This window comes from Callionymus lyra, chromosome 11 (genome assembly GCF_982586985.1).
Source record: "Callionymus lyra chromosome 11, fCalLyr1.hap1.1, whole genome shotgun sequence".
Lineage (NCBI taxonomy): Eukaryota > Metazoa > Chordata > Actinopteri > Syngnathiformes > Callionymidae > Callionymus > Callionymus lyra.
Window position 1 is genome coordinate 20,432,000 of NC_141828.1, and position 16,887 is coordinate 20,448,886.

At 36.2% G+C, this 16,887-nt stretch overlaps 1 protein-coding gene across 1 annotated transcript in view; it reads right to left on the minus strand.

Moving 5' to 3' along the window:
• LOC148069571 (protocadherin-15-like) overlaps positions 1-16,887 on the minus strand; it is a 159,384-nt gene that overhangs the window by 125,358 nt on the left and 17,139 nt on the right. The window contains exons 2-4 of the mRNA XM_087803083.1: positions 11,755-11,873; positions 3,135-3,149; positions 1,922-1,987 (exon numbers count right to left, since the gene is read on the minus strand). Of these exons, the coding sequence (XP_087659209.1) occupies positions 1,922-1,987; positions 3,135-3,149; positions 11,755-11,845 (172 nt within the window). The 5' untranslated portion in view covers positions 11,846-11,873. The remainder of the gene's footprint in view (positions 1-1,921; positions 1,988-3,134; positions 3,150-11,754; positions 11,874-16,887) is intronic.

Here is a 16,887-nt window from a genome sequence, read left to right on the forward strand (position 1 = left end):
ACATAAATCTACAATATCTACAATGAATCTACTTTGATTTTGAGCAGCAGAATTTCAGTTGTTACCAAAAAACAACCAAAGTTTGATACCCAGCCCTATATCTACGGGCCTCAAGTAATCCTAAATAATAAAAGAATATTACAGTTGAGAATTACTTAATGAATTAGTTCAAAAAACAACTTTATCAATTGAAATTCAATAGAAAAATGTATTATAATATTGGCAGCGGCGGCTGGTGAAAATTTTCTAGGTGGGGCTCTTCTATGTTCCATACTCAACATAAACAAAATAGTAAAACACCTGATATTATTTCAAAGTAAATAAATAAAAAAAGACAATCTTGTTACGAGTGGGGATCGAATCCTCATCCATAGGTTCATCGGACCACCATGGTATTAAGTGAGCTAATTGATCTGGTGAAATTGCATTAACATTTACCTTTATGTATTTCTATAGTAGTGGTTGCTTTTTCCAGTGCCCAAAATCATGCTTAGAGATGGCACTTTTCCATTACTTTTTCACGATGTATGATTGGCTAAGTAACATAAACATGATGTCGCTACATAAAAGTGACCCCACACACCCCTGATTGACAGGATATGATGAATGACGACACAAACCAAGATTATTAGCAGAACGTGAATCAATGCAAATATAGTTCACCAGTGTGAAGGATTCTATAGACATACAGACTCATCACTGTTGATGATTATTTTCAAACTAAAAAAGAATAAATAATAATAAATAAAATATGAAAAATATTAGAAAATGAAAAACAGATAAATCGGCACCCCAGCGCCCTCTATGGGCCAGCCACCAATGAGGATTGGGAAGTTTAAAGAATGTCCACGACTCAACATATGCATAACACCTGGCACATGTTCAACTGTAGGATGCTGCAGCGCAAGATTGATCACACAAACATTTCAAACGTGACTCTAAAATGGTTTTCTACTTTGTCTAGTCACCAGCATCTACTTAGTCCAGTGACCAGCATAGACTGCAGACCAGCATCTTGACACGAGAGCCAGCAACAATTAGAGTAACCAACTGAGACAAGCAATGAGTATCGTCAGCGATATAAGCGCTTAATCTCTTAGATCAGCCGTTTTAATAGACAAAATCATGCACGGAGAAAATCCCTCAGTAGATCAGTGAATAATCATCTGATTTTCTTAACACCTTCTGCATTTCACCTCTGACGATATTTGCTAATTAAACTCATTTAACCCATATAAAAATACCTGCAGGGAGGCGTGCACCTGCTCTGAATAGGGAAGCGATTTCCTCCTTTCAATAAACCTGCAGCCAAATCGCTTCCAAACTAAAAGCAGCTGCAAATGTGCTAAAGATTCATCGCCAGCAGCAATGAGGTTGAAAAAAAAAAAAAGTAGAGGGTTGAGGAGCGGGTGCAGGTGATGAAGAGGCAGAGGAAATAATCTTTAAGTGTTTCATGTTGGCTGTAAGCACCAACAAATCCCAGCTAAGGTAGAGAGAACGGAAAAAAAAAACTTGGTACTTGTTAATAGTCATGTCTGGGTGCCAAACACCATCTGTAATAACTCAAAAATCCAGACACGAGGATCCTCGTCACCCTGCATAAATAAACAACGTATTCATCTTTTATTTAAAAAGCCATTAAGATGACAAACCAATGTTCCGAACAAATCGCCGGAAATAACTGGACGACCTCAGGTGTGATCAGTCGAGCATCTGCACTCCGTTGCAGTGTCCTCGAAAGAGGAGCATTAATATGTATTTCGCTATCAGAGCAGCAGCCACTGTTCTACACAAACAGTCCCAGCAGAGAGTCATGAGGGTGGAATGCAGAAGTGTTTACCATACGTGAACCACAGAAGGAAGAGGAGGAGATGGAGAAGACAAAAAAAAAGTTTTGGAATTGTTTTCTTTTCGTACATACCGTTGGGGCTTTCCTCGTCGATGGTGACGATTGTGGCAGGAGGTCCTGGTCGTGAAAGCTTGCACTCTGCATGAACAAGCAGAACATGGCGTTAGTGGTTTTGAATTACCACGATAATAGGTATTACCACTACTTTATATAGTTCTATTTTTATACCAATAATACAAATAGCCGTCTCAGCCATTAGGGACATTTGAAATATAATAATAATATCAGTGTTTAGCAAAAAGATGCATTTGCACTGCGTCTTTGTTACTTGTATTTATTTATGTTATTCCTGTTTCATTCAAGTGCAGTTAAATCATTTCAACAGTTTGATTATTTTATCTTCATCAAAAAAAAGAAAGAAAATATATTAATTAAAGTAATAAGTCATTAAATGAGATTCTAAAATAATAATTGAAGTTGTATTTTATTATTATTTAGAAGGTCACAACTATTTTTTGATTGCTTTTTTCTCTTTTCCAGAATATTAAAGCTTGTGTCTCTCCAAACTCCTTATGTCGTATTCAACATTCAACACTAATTTACATTTGTACGGATAATCTTATTAACTCATTTACAAACTTATTTGTTCTTAAGTATTGTCAGTTTTGAATGCACACGTTTTTAAAACATATATTTATCATCCAAACATCGTATAACTATTCCATTGACTGATTATCTGGTTTAATCATATATTTTTTACCACTGATCCAAGACAATTTACATGACTTTATGTTTATATAGGTCTATTGATATACTGTAGAAGTCATGAAGAGCATTCTTATAAAATGCTGTTAAATATTACTTCACAAAAGTAAAGGAATTTGAAGCAACATAGACCATTAATTTTCAAAAGTCAATGTTCCTTCTTAGTGATAAACCTTCTGATTTGCTGATTTTTCCAGTACCAGTTATTCAGAAATTGTAATTAGAGCAAAAACCCTGACACACATAGAACATTAAATGTAGTCTCTCTCACGCTGATAACATATTTCCATTGGCCGTGAAGACCAGAGTGGGGCATCAGGGACATGTCAGACAGACAAGAATGGGAGACAATAATGGTAGCTTGAGATAAAGCAGATGAAGGGTGGGCGGGGGGTGGGGAGGGTAATGCAACAGGTAATGTAGCATCTACGATTAGGGACGTTCACAGGTTTTAAAGAGAGTGCACTTCAGTGTGGAAAGTTCAACAAGAAAAAAGCAACAGACTGTGGAGGCCTCTTACCCTCATACTGCCAGTCTGAATAGGTCAGAGGTTAGTGGAGCCAGAAGAAGGCAGAAGCATGAAAGAGAAGACATTCAGTGGAAATAAGATCACGGACATGACAGTAGAAGGAAGACATCCCTGTCAATCTGGAGCGTTAGGGAACAACAAGAAATGTGTATACAAACAAATAAACTTTATTACTTAATCATTGTTCAAAATGATGAGGAAGATATTAAAATACAATTAATAAAATAAGCTTATTTAGTGTATTTTCAATAAAAACTTGTTTTCAAACTCATGACCTATCATCTTTAGATTGTCCTGAAAGGTAGTTTAAGTTTCTCGTGTTGTCTTGCGCTTCATGTAATTAGAGAAGCTGAGGTAACAAGAAGCCTCGTCATCTCTCGCTACATCCGTCACAGTCGTCACGCTAAGGTTTCACACCCACCGTCTGTCGCCCGACAGCAGTCGTGCACCCGAGCAGCCGGTGTAGATGCAGTGGATACTTTTTCCTCTTAAATATTAACGTCCATGAGTTCTTGTTGAATCATCATTATTTATTCAGATACATGTTTGGTTACAAAAGTGTAAATCGACATGTTTTAAACATACTTCTTCAAAGGTGAGGTACTTACAGACAATACTTACTGTAGACATGTAGGCTATGAACGAATAATTGATCCATATTCATGAACTTAAAAGGCTCCAAAAGTACTAAGAACTATAACATTTAAAATACTTTTCTTGGTTAAAAATTCAATTTTAATTCATCTATTGATTGGTATAATTAATGAGACATCAAAAAAAAAAGTATTGGTGTAAGAACTTCTTTAATATGAGAAAATGGTGCTATTATAAGTGCTGCACAATCAGTTTAACCATTCTTGATCGATTCTTGTAAATTCACATTTTTCAGCCCACATCATCAAAGAATTTTACCACTGATTATTTTGGTTTGATATGAATTAAAAGACGAATAAACTCATGCTGTGGAGGTTTGATTTGCTAAGTATTCCTCATGATTCTTTCAAAGAGTAGAGATAGTCTTTTATGAACAGTCTAAACACTCCATGCGGGACATCCCACCTGCTCGTATGGTCACCATGGAGAGCCTTCCAGCCGCTCCCCCAGACATTCATTAAAAACCTTTTTTTTAATTCAACTACTAAAACATGTTTTTAAACTTGCTTGTTTACTGTAAATCATGTTGTAGTTGTCACGTTTTTTTTTCCATTAAAAACCCCCAAAACTTGTTTATCTTCTTTGTAGTGCAATTTCCCCTCTTGTCCGAATGTGCATAACCTGGCCAGGTGAGGAGTACATTCACACATACAGCAGGTGATTGTTGTAAAATGGTCACACTACGGCAGGTGCATCTAGAGGGAGATTTAAAATATCTATTGACCAAAATATACATTCGTTCATTAATTTTCTGTGTTGCTTAATCCTAGGGATTCCTATACCAGTGTCTGTGGGCAAGAGGTGGGGGACACCCTGGATAGGACTCCAGTCTGTTGTAGGGCACAAAAAGACAGAAAACCGAAGTGCCTAGAGTAAACCCTTGAAACACGGAGTGAATATATAAAGTTTAAAGATAGGAAAACCCTGAAAGGCCGAATCGGTCTGTCAAAAATCGTAGGTCAGCGTTCTTAAATTGTGTATCAAAGACATTTAGAACTAATATTAAAGGTATCAATTCTGTTTTGGCACAAGTCGTTTTTCTTACCTAACCATCACATGGTTTTAGTCGTAAATCAAACATACAAGCGCTATTAGTTCTACTAAACTATATTAAGGATTCAGAGAACAAAAAAAAGCATGTTGACTGTTGCTAGCAAGACAAAAACTGACTGCACCGGTCATCTATATCCACCGCAGAATATAGCCTGTGACATTCTATTTACATTACAACAGCTTTCTGATCCTAACATTAGTAAATAATGGTTATTTAGGTTAGGTAAGGTTAGGTTAGGTTAGGTAGAACTTTATTGATCCCTCAGGAGGTCTCCTTCGATAATTGTTTTTTTCCAATTAGACACAGCAATAAAGCAATTATTCATAAAAAATAAAATAAAAATAAGAACAAGAACAAAGAGAAATAAAGAGAAAGAACAAGATGATACAATCTGTAAGTCTTAAGATAAAGAACCAAGAAAAATAACAAAGACAAAGGATACAAAGACTAACATAGAACAGAACATCTTGATACTTTCACTCCACTCCTGCCCCCGAACTCAGAATTGTACAATCTAATAGCCCGAGGAATGAATGAGTCCTTGAGTCTATTTGTTTTGCATCTGGGAAGGAGCAATCGTGCACTCCATCTGCCTCTCTGCTTTCTATAAAGCGCCTTGGTAGACCAGGGTCACAAAGTGCTTTAACCATTAAAAAACAATACACAGTTCAAATATAGTCCCAGAAAATCAGGGAAAAGCCTGCACAAATAAGAATGTTGTAAGATGTTTCTTGAAGGAGTCAGTAGTTCCATCAAACACAGAGAAAGAGGAAGATCGTTCCAAAGCTTAGGAGCAACAGTCTGGAAGGATTTCTCTCCTCTGGTCCTGAACCGTGTGCGTGGAACCATCAGTAGATTCTGATCCACAGACCTGAGAGCCTGAGCTGGGGCGTAAGGCTGGATTAGATCACTGATGTAAGGAGGAGCCAGACCATGAATTTAAAAATTGGTCCTGAGGAGAAACTGGCAGCCAGTGAAGAGTAATAAGGGTCGGAGAAATGTGAGTTCTTCTACTAGAGCAGGTCAGAATTCTTGCTACAGAGCTTTGTATAAGGGTTGAAATGTACTCAACATGAAAGTATCTCGTCCCAACCTGATGGGTTTTCTCATGGATTTAAAACAACTATTTAAGTCCCTTATGTTGTATAGTTGTTTTTTTTCCCTTTTGCTTTAAATCTGTGTGTACTATGGATGTGGAGATTCACAGATTCGCATTGTTAAACGTTTGAAAATGTTTACATTTACCTGTTCGATTTCAATAGTCGTATTAATCTAATAGAATTCGAATTTTACTGCTGTTCATAATTGTATTTTTTCATGAACATATAGAATTATGCATTTTCTTTATTATTGTCTAGAGAGTGAACAGAGCATAAATCCATCAAATAGTTAAGTAAAACAGAACAAAATTGAGTAAAACATACATTTTCTTTTAAGGTAAGAATACTACATTCTCAAACCCAAACTAACTTTATCGAATGATTACATATCAAACTCAATTCTCTTAAAATTAGGTCTTAATGAGAGCAAATCGCTTTTGAATCGCATCGTATTGAGGAGAGAGCAATTTGTATCTCATTGTATCGTCACATAATTTCATTGTATCAAATTGCATCACCCTTAGTAGGGAAGATATTCATCCCTAGTGTGTACAGTGTGGATATGTGCTTTGAAACTCACCTTATAAATACAATATTTTATTATTATTATTGTTTATTTTTGCAGAAAATGAAAAACATTTGCAGAAAAATGTGGTTTACCTCTGGTAATGGTCTAAATAGAGCCAATGCAATGAAAGAAGGTCAAACGAAACTTTTTTCTTTTTTGTTCCCTGCTGATCACCAACATTTGGGGGTACAAGAGTCCTGCCTCTGTGATGAGAAAAAAGAGCAGAAAGGTTTTTAATTTCCCAGTTGGACTGATGGAAATTCTTGTTCAGTGTCCCACTACGCAGAGGGGAATCCAGAGAAACTGAGCAAATGGCAGCTGCCCACTGTCCCCCAGTGCCAGTTACAGGATGTTGGGACACGGTGCTTGGAACCAGTTTTCTATCAGAGTTTACAGGTTACATATTTGTTTTACTGTCTGAGTGGATTTCGTGTTGTGATTGGTTTATTATTATGAATCGTTTTGAATATTATGACAAATAAATAAGACAAATGTGTTCATGTCTTTAGCATGATTAACCAAAATTCCTCTTCTCAACGTTGAAGTTATAGTCTGGGATGACAAAAACTATTTTTACTTCTGAGCATTAGAGTTGTTCATTAAGTTTGTTATTGCATCGAGTTTAGATTTTGTGTTGCGCGAAGCGTCTTCATTTCATCGTCAACAACCTTGAACTTTAAAAAAGAAATTGTTTTTTGAATAAGCTGCTTTAGAAACAACTCTCACTTGTAGCGATCAAGGAGTTTTCTGCTAAATGTTTCAAAGAAAAGGGATCGTTGACATGCAGATCGACAGTATAACTCAAAGCCTGTGTCATGGTTGTAATGCGCGAAGAATGCAATTACAGCTTCTCTCTTTCCATCTTTTTCCTCATTATCTTTACAAGTGAGATACTCTCAGCGGGGTTTCGGGCTGTAATTGCCTGAAGGCACTTGTTTTTTAAGGGTCACAAGACAAGAGCATATTGCAGAGAAATATGAAGTCAATGAAGAGTTGTGAGATAATGTGGCGACGAGAACATTTTGGAATTCAGATGAAAAGTAGCACTCAAAACTTTCTGATAGAACTGTTTGATAAAATCAACCAAAGTTGTGTTGAAATTCTTGAACTATTTTTTTTCTGAGGGTGACATCTTAAACTGTATGGGCTGTGTTGTTGTGTAAATAAATTCATGATTTAATGAAATGTCAGTAAAGAACATAGTTAAAGAGGTCCCCTACCCTTTTTTTTAAATAATTAAAATTAAAATGTGTAAAAACAATTAAAAAAAAAGTTTAAAAAAAATCTCAAATCATATGCAAATACTGCTCTGCTTTTTTGACTTTACATTGCAACTTGGTTAATTAGAAAACGTCAACTATGCAGCTATCTTAGAAAATATTAAAACTGCAATACGTGAGATTGCAAAGGTATCTCTGGCTCCCTCTTAGTCGGTACAGTGCAACTGCAATGTCATGCAACCTCCATTACAGCATGTGCATTTGTTTACACAATTAAAGACTCTTGAAACGGGGAAAAGTTTCCGGTTTTAATATCCTGATAAAATTGTCGGAGTTAAGCACTAGAATTAGAAGTTAAAACTTTTTTTTTTCTATGTGTCCTTTAGTGGAGTGTTGAATAATATTTTATGTTTAGTTGATGTTTTCAACAAGACTGAATGATGAAGAAAGTGGATGAATTTCATTAAATTCATAACAATCTTTGCAGACAGTCGCACATGCGCAATTGTGTCTTTGCAGGCGCCCATCAACAAAAAGCTGGAAAACTTGACATTTCTAGCAGCATTTGTTATAGTTTTAATCACAAACTGAATCAAAAGAAGTCAGACATGATGTACGTTTGTCATTACTTGGATATTATTTACGTCACCCTCTATATCGGCTGTTGTTGTTATCAGAATGTACAGTATATTGATGTATCCAGAAACCACTTGTATTAACTTGTGCTGCAGTTACATTTAAATCCATAGAAAAGAGAAATGTAAGGGTTAAATCCAACAGAGCCCATTCTCCAGAAAAAGCAAATGTTCTGTGTTCGTGTTTGATCATTTTTAAAATAATAAATTGCCTTTATAGTTTTGAATAAAGCAGCCTATCAACAGCGAAGTTGAAAAACTTTTTTTTTCATTAAAACCATATTTCATGTATCAATCAGTTGTCAGGGTTCTCGCCAGCGCCATTCATTTTGATATTGATCCCCTACAGTGTTGGGCCCGAAAGCAGCGTAGGGGGGATTTTCTTTTGTTTTCCCTTTTTCTGAATCGTGTGTTAATCGTACCGCTGTGATAATGCATGTGCCACATTCTGTAATGTTGTCAATTTGTACTTCTATGTCTCATTGTTGTTAACGTCACCGTCCGTCTGTTAGCTGTGCGACGCAGCTTGCTAGGCTCGGTTTCTATGGCAACGCGTCTTGTCGGCATGCTGATTTAGCGCGGCTCAGTATATACACAAAAGTAAGATTAATTTATGAGCCCTACTCAAACTAAAACCCCCTTTTTTAAAGCAACATATTGTAAATACTTTTCATCTCGTCTCAGTTGTTTTCAGCGTTTTTATAAGATCGCGGAACTTCAAAACAAGTGTAAACCTGTCCGTTTTCGTCGAATGCTAATGTGACAAGTTGCTAGCATCAGGTCATTTATAAACTGTTATGCGTGTGTTTACAAGGAGGTGGATTTCATTATTGACTTGCTGTACATTGTATTGTATTGCAGTTCACAAGATTGCTGCATAATCTTCACGGAAATGAATGTGATATCGTGGAGCGCCACTGGCTCTTCTCTGATGTCGCTCAGTAAACCTATGCAAGTTAAAAGTGACATTTTTCTCCGATCATGTCGGCACCGAAGCGCGGAAATAAATGAAAGGGATGCGGCTGCAACATCCTCAAGTCCTCTTCGCTGTGAAAAAAATCCTGGCGAGGACCCTGGTCGTCTATTAAACAGCCCTACTTAAGTGTTGTTAAACAATAAGATGTGTTTGTAAAGCTTGTTCTCCAACAAGAAAGCGGCAGAATAAATCAACAATGAGTTCCAGTACATCGGCACAGAAACTCCTCAGAGCGAACCACCCGCCTCTTTTTTTGCCCAGTCCGGAGCCCGATTATAACTCACGGGCTGGCAGATTAAAGCCCATCCCCCTGTTTGCCAATGCCTCACATGCTGCAGCTGTAGCTAGACAAAGTCTGCACATCTGGCCCTTAATCAGACTATCCTAAAAATAGATAAACGATTGTGAACGAATATAACACAGGAGAGACCGAGGGGAAGACGAGAAATGTGAACTTAAAAGTGTTTAGAAGGCTCATTATACACTGTATATTAACACCCAACAGGACTTTCAGTCATGTGCTTGGCACGCTCACATTTTGTCAGACATGTGGATTCACGAATGGAGGATCAGTCGTCGACCACGACTGGCATTTGTCTAGTGCACAAGGGGATTGAAGTCTGACCTTTCATTACCGTCCGATGAATGGCTGCTTTGGCCGTGAGCGTCAGCGGACAGACGCTTACGCTCAAACACGTTCACTTGCTCAGAAATGCTAAGTGAGACTCATCTGAGACTTCACACGAGTCAAACAGATTATATGATGAACGCGGTACAAGGGAGAGGAGATTATTCATGAAAAAAGAACACAGGGAATTATCAGAGGGAACTGCAGATGAATACATCATGGGTTGATGAGGCTTCATGAAGCAGTGTTGTGTTGTTTAGAGGTCAGTAGGTGGCGCCATCAGCTTTAAAAATGATGTGATGTTTCATTAGAACAGTTGCTCAAAACAAAGGAAAATAGTGCAGAGACCGCCATCTAGTGGGCTCTGAAAATAATGACACTGCTTCATGAAGCTTCCTCAGACCATCACTACTGTGTAGTGAATACACTGTATCATGATACAGTGTTTGTTTTTTTTTGAAAGACCTAGTATCATCTAGTTTATTATGGTACAGTGTTGTCACTGTTCCATAAGGTCTAATCAGGCCATCATTAGCATTAGCATTTCCTTGTGAAATCTAAACGTTTTAAAAAAACATATCATTATTGTTAAAATCATTATTGTTATTAGTTTTTACCTAGACCTGAAACTTTGGGTGATTGTGTAGGCTGTTGCCTCTATCAAACTCAAGGTATTTCAAGATACATCATACTTTAATAATATCTAATTCAGTCTTATTATTACTAAAAGCCAGCTTCAAAAATAACCTCCGACCAAACATAATCCCACAATGCACCGCAACAGTGGGACAAAAGTTATAAGAATCACATTTTTCAAGGAGATTTAATCTTGGTCTTCATCTATTGGATCAAACATGAAAGTGCCTGACTTATAATGCTTGAAACATATGACTTTTTTTTTTATTTGAGCACATCCATCCACACCTCACCGTCTTTAAAAATGGTCTCATTTCACAGTGAGAATCCAGTGGAAACCATGGCAAGAAAACCAAGAGCGGCGACAAGAGGTGTGCATAAGAGGGTGGGGGGGTTAGTGGAGGTGAAATAAGAATCCCAGGCGAAGCTATGTTTTTCCGTCGGTGGCTTTTTACATCATATTTCTGTGGCAGGTTTTCTCGGGTTCAGGTTCTTCATACAGACTGGGAGTGAGACCCAATTTTTTTGGGAAGACTCGAGGATTCAACTGAAATGTATCAATCTGTAGCGTCTAATATTTAAAAGTTTAATTACATTTTATAAAATCTCGCTCTTCTGATTGTAATTTATTAACAGAAACACAGATGTCCAACTATTCCATTTCACACCACCACTGTGAGGAGGGTGAAATATTCATACCGCTTGAGTGTTATGTGCTCTGATTTCCTCCTGAACGCTGCCTCACCTTGTCTCTCTCCAGGTGTCAAACAGTTAGAATGCAGGGCATATACTTATATATAATTGAAAACACTTCAGACTGTTTTTATCAAGTTTTGACCTCTTTTTCGCTGTATTTTTTAATATTAAAACATGTATTTCTAGTGTTTTTAGGCTAGATCAAATTTTTTCAGTGAGGTGAAGGTTATTAAAAGGAGATAATACCACCTAACTATCCAGTATTCATTTGTTTTTAAAAGCAAGGATGATCTGTCCTTGACTTTTGTGAGTCCTATAATCATCTTATCATATTTTCATACAAAGTAATATGGATGGAGCAGCATTAAATACATTTCTCATCAGTGCTGCTGCAGTGGAAAGGAGAGGTCTGGAGGTTATCGCCCCACAGCTGGGCGCTCTTACCTTCCGTGTCCTGGCCACAGCTGTACGTGAGCACAGAGAGGATTGCCATTCCTGTCCCCAGCCATCTGACGAGCCACCAACCTCGTCGCATCTTCTGTCGCGCCTTATTTCCTGCCCACCTGGGGGAAGGAAAAAAAGCAGGATTCTTCAATTTCATCTGGGATCACCCTGTACCCACGCACACCCACAGATGTCACACACAGCTGTAAAAATAGACGCTGTAAAAATAGAAGGTAGAACCATTTAAAGGTTAAATTTTGATGAACATATTCATGATAGATAAAGGCTGCTCAGTAAAACAAAATAAATCAACTTCTCGACATGGTAATGTGTAGCCGTTACATTTCTTTACCTTTTTTTTTTCATTTTGACACATACACAGCACACAGTAGTGGTTTTTAAAATGTTAACAAATAGTGTCACTGCCCACGCAGTCTTTCATTTCAGTGCGAGAACCAAGAAGGAAGGTTATCTCTGTAGAAACTCTTGAAAGGAAAAAGAACAAGATTTGTAATTTTTTATTTGAAAGAAACCAACATACCGCTCAATAACATATTGAGCTTAAAATTGAAATCATATGATAGTAACTGCAGTTATAAGCTGATATTTTGCAGTCTACTAACTATTTTTCATATATTTACCTATTTATCTTTGAACTTGTTTTCCTTATAGGTAAATTGTACTCATCAGTATGTGTCTGTTTGTACAAAAATCTCTTTTAATCTATACATTTACATTAGGAAATGTGCTTAACTGAAAACATTGTTATTCTAGAGATTAAATCTTGTTTACCATAACCATATCCACCTTGGATTGGTTAAGCATTGAGGTTTGTCAATACGCATAATCAATACTGGATGTATCCACCTCCAAGGGACTCATTGTATTAACAAAGCAGGGCATGATTAGTGGCCAGAATTTCCCTCTTAGGTCACAATCACTTTTTCTTTATTTTAAAACACAAAACTAACTACGCTAGACAGCTGTATATCAAAACATATACTTATACTATATAGAAAATATTGACCTTCATCCCGTTTATTGTATTTTTTGGTTTTTATTTTAAGTTTTTTTAGGGAAACAATGAGTCTCAATTGTAGAAAAAATATATACATAAAAGCGACATGGAAAAAAGGGATTTCTGCAATAGTACATTTTTCGTCTAAAATCTCACATACACCTCAGTAATAAAGTCTCCGCACATCAAATTGTCTTGTTCCCCGAGCAGAGAGGGTCAGGATGTCTACAAAGCACTTCCTCTTTTATCTAACTCGGCTATTTTCTGATGATGTAGGTACTATTTTGTGGTATCAGCATTGGCAACATATGTCTTGGAGACAGGAGTTTCACGGAATATAACACCAGCCATCACCACCCAAAAGCACACATAAATGAAGTCTTTTGTATTTTACTGAATCCTTTTCATTCAAGGTTTAATCAACTAACTCAAACAAACAACACTTGTAGAGATTATATATGTGATTAAAAACCCAAACTACATTGAGTTTGAAACAAAACATAATATATTTGATAACAGAAAATAAATCCAATTATTTTTTTATTTTTTTTGAGGTCAAATTAGTTCATGTTGTGGTTTTGTGTCGTTTATCACATGTTCATGATCAGAATGAAACAGAAAAAACTGTTAATATATGTCTGAGCAATCTTCTACAACGTCTTCTGGGTAAACATAGTGTCAATGGAATGACAAATGGAAGCACATGAAGCAGCCATTTGAGTACAAAAGTGTGCTCCATTATCACTGATTCACGTGGAACCCATTTTTCCCTTTTTTAAAATAAATAAATCTATCCTTCACTTGGATGTCAGCCTCAAACAAATGAACTAAGCAGCATGGAACTGATTAGAGTCAAGCAGGCTTCCTGCCTATTGTTCCGGATATCATGTTTTCCTTTCCTTTCTCATGATTGACGGATTATAAAGAAACTAATTTGACTTCTTTTTTTTTACAGTCTTTGTGATTTCACATCTCTCCCAGCAGTGTTCCCCCTCTGAAGAGGATTTAATTTCCCACATACGTACATCTATCTTTCTTAAGAGGCAGCTGAGCAACAGCGCTTTGATCCAATCCATGTGGGAAAACTCAGACCTGCGCATCTGAAACCGCACTGCCAAGACGAGAAGTTTCACTGGATTATGTGATGTTCACGGCATCGTATTCATCTCGTTACTACCAACTGCTCGCTGTGTTCCTTTCAACTAAGAACCTGTAACAGCACAGACACCAAGAGTTTATTTTTGACCTCTTCTTTGGCATACTGAGGTTATCCAAAGGCAGAAAACAAACTCTAGCTATCTAGCAAAATCTGTTCACATCAAAATAGATGTTGATCATAATTTTGTATTTAATCAGACATAATTATGCAGAGAAGCATCAGCAAATGCAGAAGATCTATTAAAAAATACAACATATTAAAGAATCTTAGTAGCGTGTGTATACAAAAAGAAATATATAAATACCATGATAATTAACTTTGGTATTTTTGGCGTGAATCTAGCGAACCATGGAAGGAACAATAGCGATATAAGCATAAGAGTCTTTTGTTTCTTTTAATGGTGTCTATTGCTTGTTACAGCCCCAATACACACAACACATCAGGTCATCATAACTTAACAACAGCTTAACACAACAGCGCAGACACCCAATAGCGGTCAAGCTATCAGAAGTTCCAAGTTTCTCCAGCCATGAGCCGCTCTTAATCCGGGATTTCCCCGCTTAACTTCACGGTAATTTCCTAAAACGCCATTCAAAAGAAGGAAATAAACTTTCCACTTTCAAATTAAGAGCATTGAAACGATCTGCGTCTGCCTTGGAATCCTTCATTATCACAGCCGTACTTTAAAATGCCGGTTTGTTATTAGTTAATTTAATATTCTAATTATTCATAAGGGCCATATCTATTGATTGATTTAGATTTAGATTTTGAACCAGTCAATCAGTTTAAGATCATTTGGCAAGTTTAAGATGTGCAATAATATAATATCATAACATTTTCTTGTAAAATTATAAATAAATCGATAATAAAAACAAAATATTTAAGCTGTGACGCATATACAGTATGCAATTGTTAAAGAAGACATACTTATGATGCTATAAATCAATAGTTAATCCATATTACAATCAATGACTGACTCAGATCTCTACTAGAAGATTACTATTCCGCAAAATGTCATAACATTTCAATGTAGACTTTAACGAAAATAATAATTGAATAATCATAATTAAACCATCTAATTCATATGTCAAACATGACAGGTTTATGCTATACAAAAATACATGATTACATGAGGCATAAAAAACACTATAATAACAATAATAATAATAATCTCTATTTATATAGCGCCTTTCTAGACCAGATAACAGTAAGAAGTTCCACTTGTGTGCTCGATCTTCCTCTTACAAGGATAACGAAAAACAGTTTGACCTTATATATCCAAGACATTTGGTTTTTAGAGTTGACGGAGCACAACAAACTGCCGAGCTCTCGTGTTGTGTTTCCTTTCAAAGCAGATAAAAAAGAATAATATTTTTCAGATGTTCCCTCGGACTGATATCAAAAACTAAACTTCCATAAACAGGATTCATTGAGACCCTTCACAGAGAGATGGGTTTGCTCTGGGACAGATTTCACACGAATAAGATCAATATGCAGGATGAAAATGAAAAAGAATGGTGTGGGCTGCGTGTTATGACCAACAGCTTTCACGGCTCACCAAGAGACAGAGTGTTTCAGTGAAAAACCCACCCACTGTTAAAATTGCATATTTATGTCAAGTTGTTTGACCGTGTAGAAATACCTATGATGACGATTACCCAGCAAAAGTGCAGAAGCAGCTAAAATTGGTGTTAAAAGCAGAGTGGGAGCATTAAACAAAGCCATTCTCGGCTATGAAATATTTAGAATGTAATGTGTTTTTGTGTTTTAAATGCTGTTGTTTTATGGATCCAGGATTTTTTTTTTTTTCCTTCACCTTTTTTCAAACAAAACTAACATTTTAATTAACTGTTTAAGTGGACATAAATGAGGGTAAAGAAATGGTGGAAATATAATATATAAATATATATAAATAAAAATATGTTGCAATTTAAATGACTTCGGGTTAATAGCATAAATATGTATGTTTCAAATCTTGCCAAAACCTTGTGTATCAGGAAGCATCAATACCTGCCTGAATATGAATATTCATTTAATGATGTTACGAGATACGCTGAGAAATTAATGAGGTTATATGAGATCATAATTGATAAATAAATATATATATACTGTTTATTTGTGTTATATTAGGCTTTATCACACAGTGAAAAGTAAATTTTGATAAAGCAGGTCAACTTAACCAGTGAGACTATTTTAGTCCTGAGATTTGTCAAAGTCAAATCAATTGAAACACACTTGGCTAGAATCTTAATTTGTTATAAAACAAACGGAAGCCTAACTAACTATTGAAACAAAAGCATAATTGCAGATGAAATATTATATGGATACTATTTGGCAGAACCTTTAGCTGACTATAACTTCAATTTTTTGTTCTAGTATCTTCATTTTTAGCAGTTGCGATTTTTGTTTCTTTGGTTATCATGCAAAAATGCTGGATTGTTTGGCTGAAATTGTTGCACATCATCCTAAAAACTTCTGAATTGCAACAAAAAGATACTGTTTACTTGTATTACCCAGTTCTCATTTGACACAAAAGCCCAAACTGTAGTTGAAGGAGTCCCTTAAAACTATAAGTCCCAGCATTTTGCTGTTCTACCTAAAATTCCCAGGCAAGAGTCAATTAACTTAAGAAAAACCCTGTGGACATTTTATTTGACTGCACGATTATATTTAAACATCTCTTTGCTTCAACACAAACTGAAAAAATGATGCAATTCATAAATATCAGTTGCAACAGACATACTGTATATTTCGGTCAAAAAATTCATAGAAAGATATCAAATATTTGCCATTGGACTTTGAATATAAACACTGTATTTTCACAGCATGGAAAATTGGATTTTGAATTTGAAAATCCATCTAATTTCAAGCCTAATTTTGTTTGCTGTTGTAAGTACCATTTCGTACCGCCCAGTCATCCCAGTACTACGTGATGACTTTTTTTTATGAGTAATCA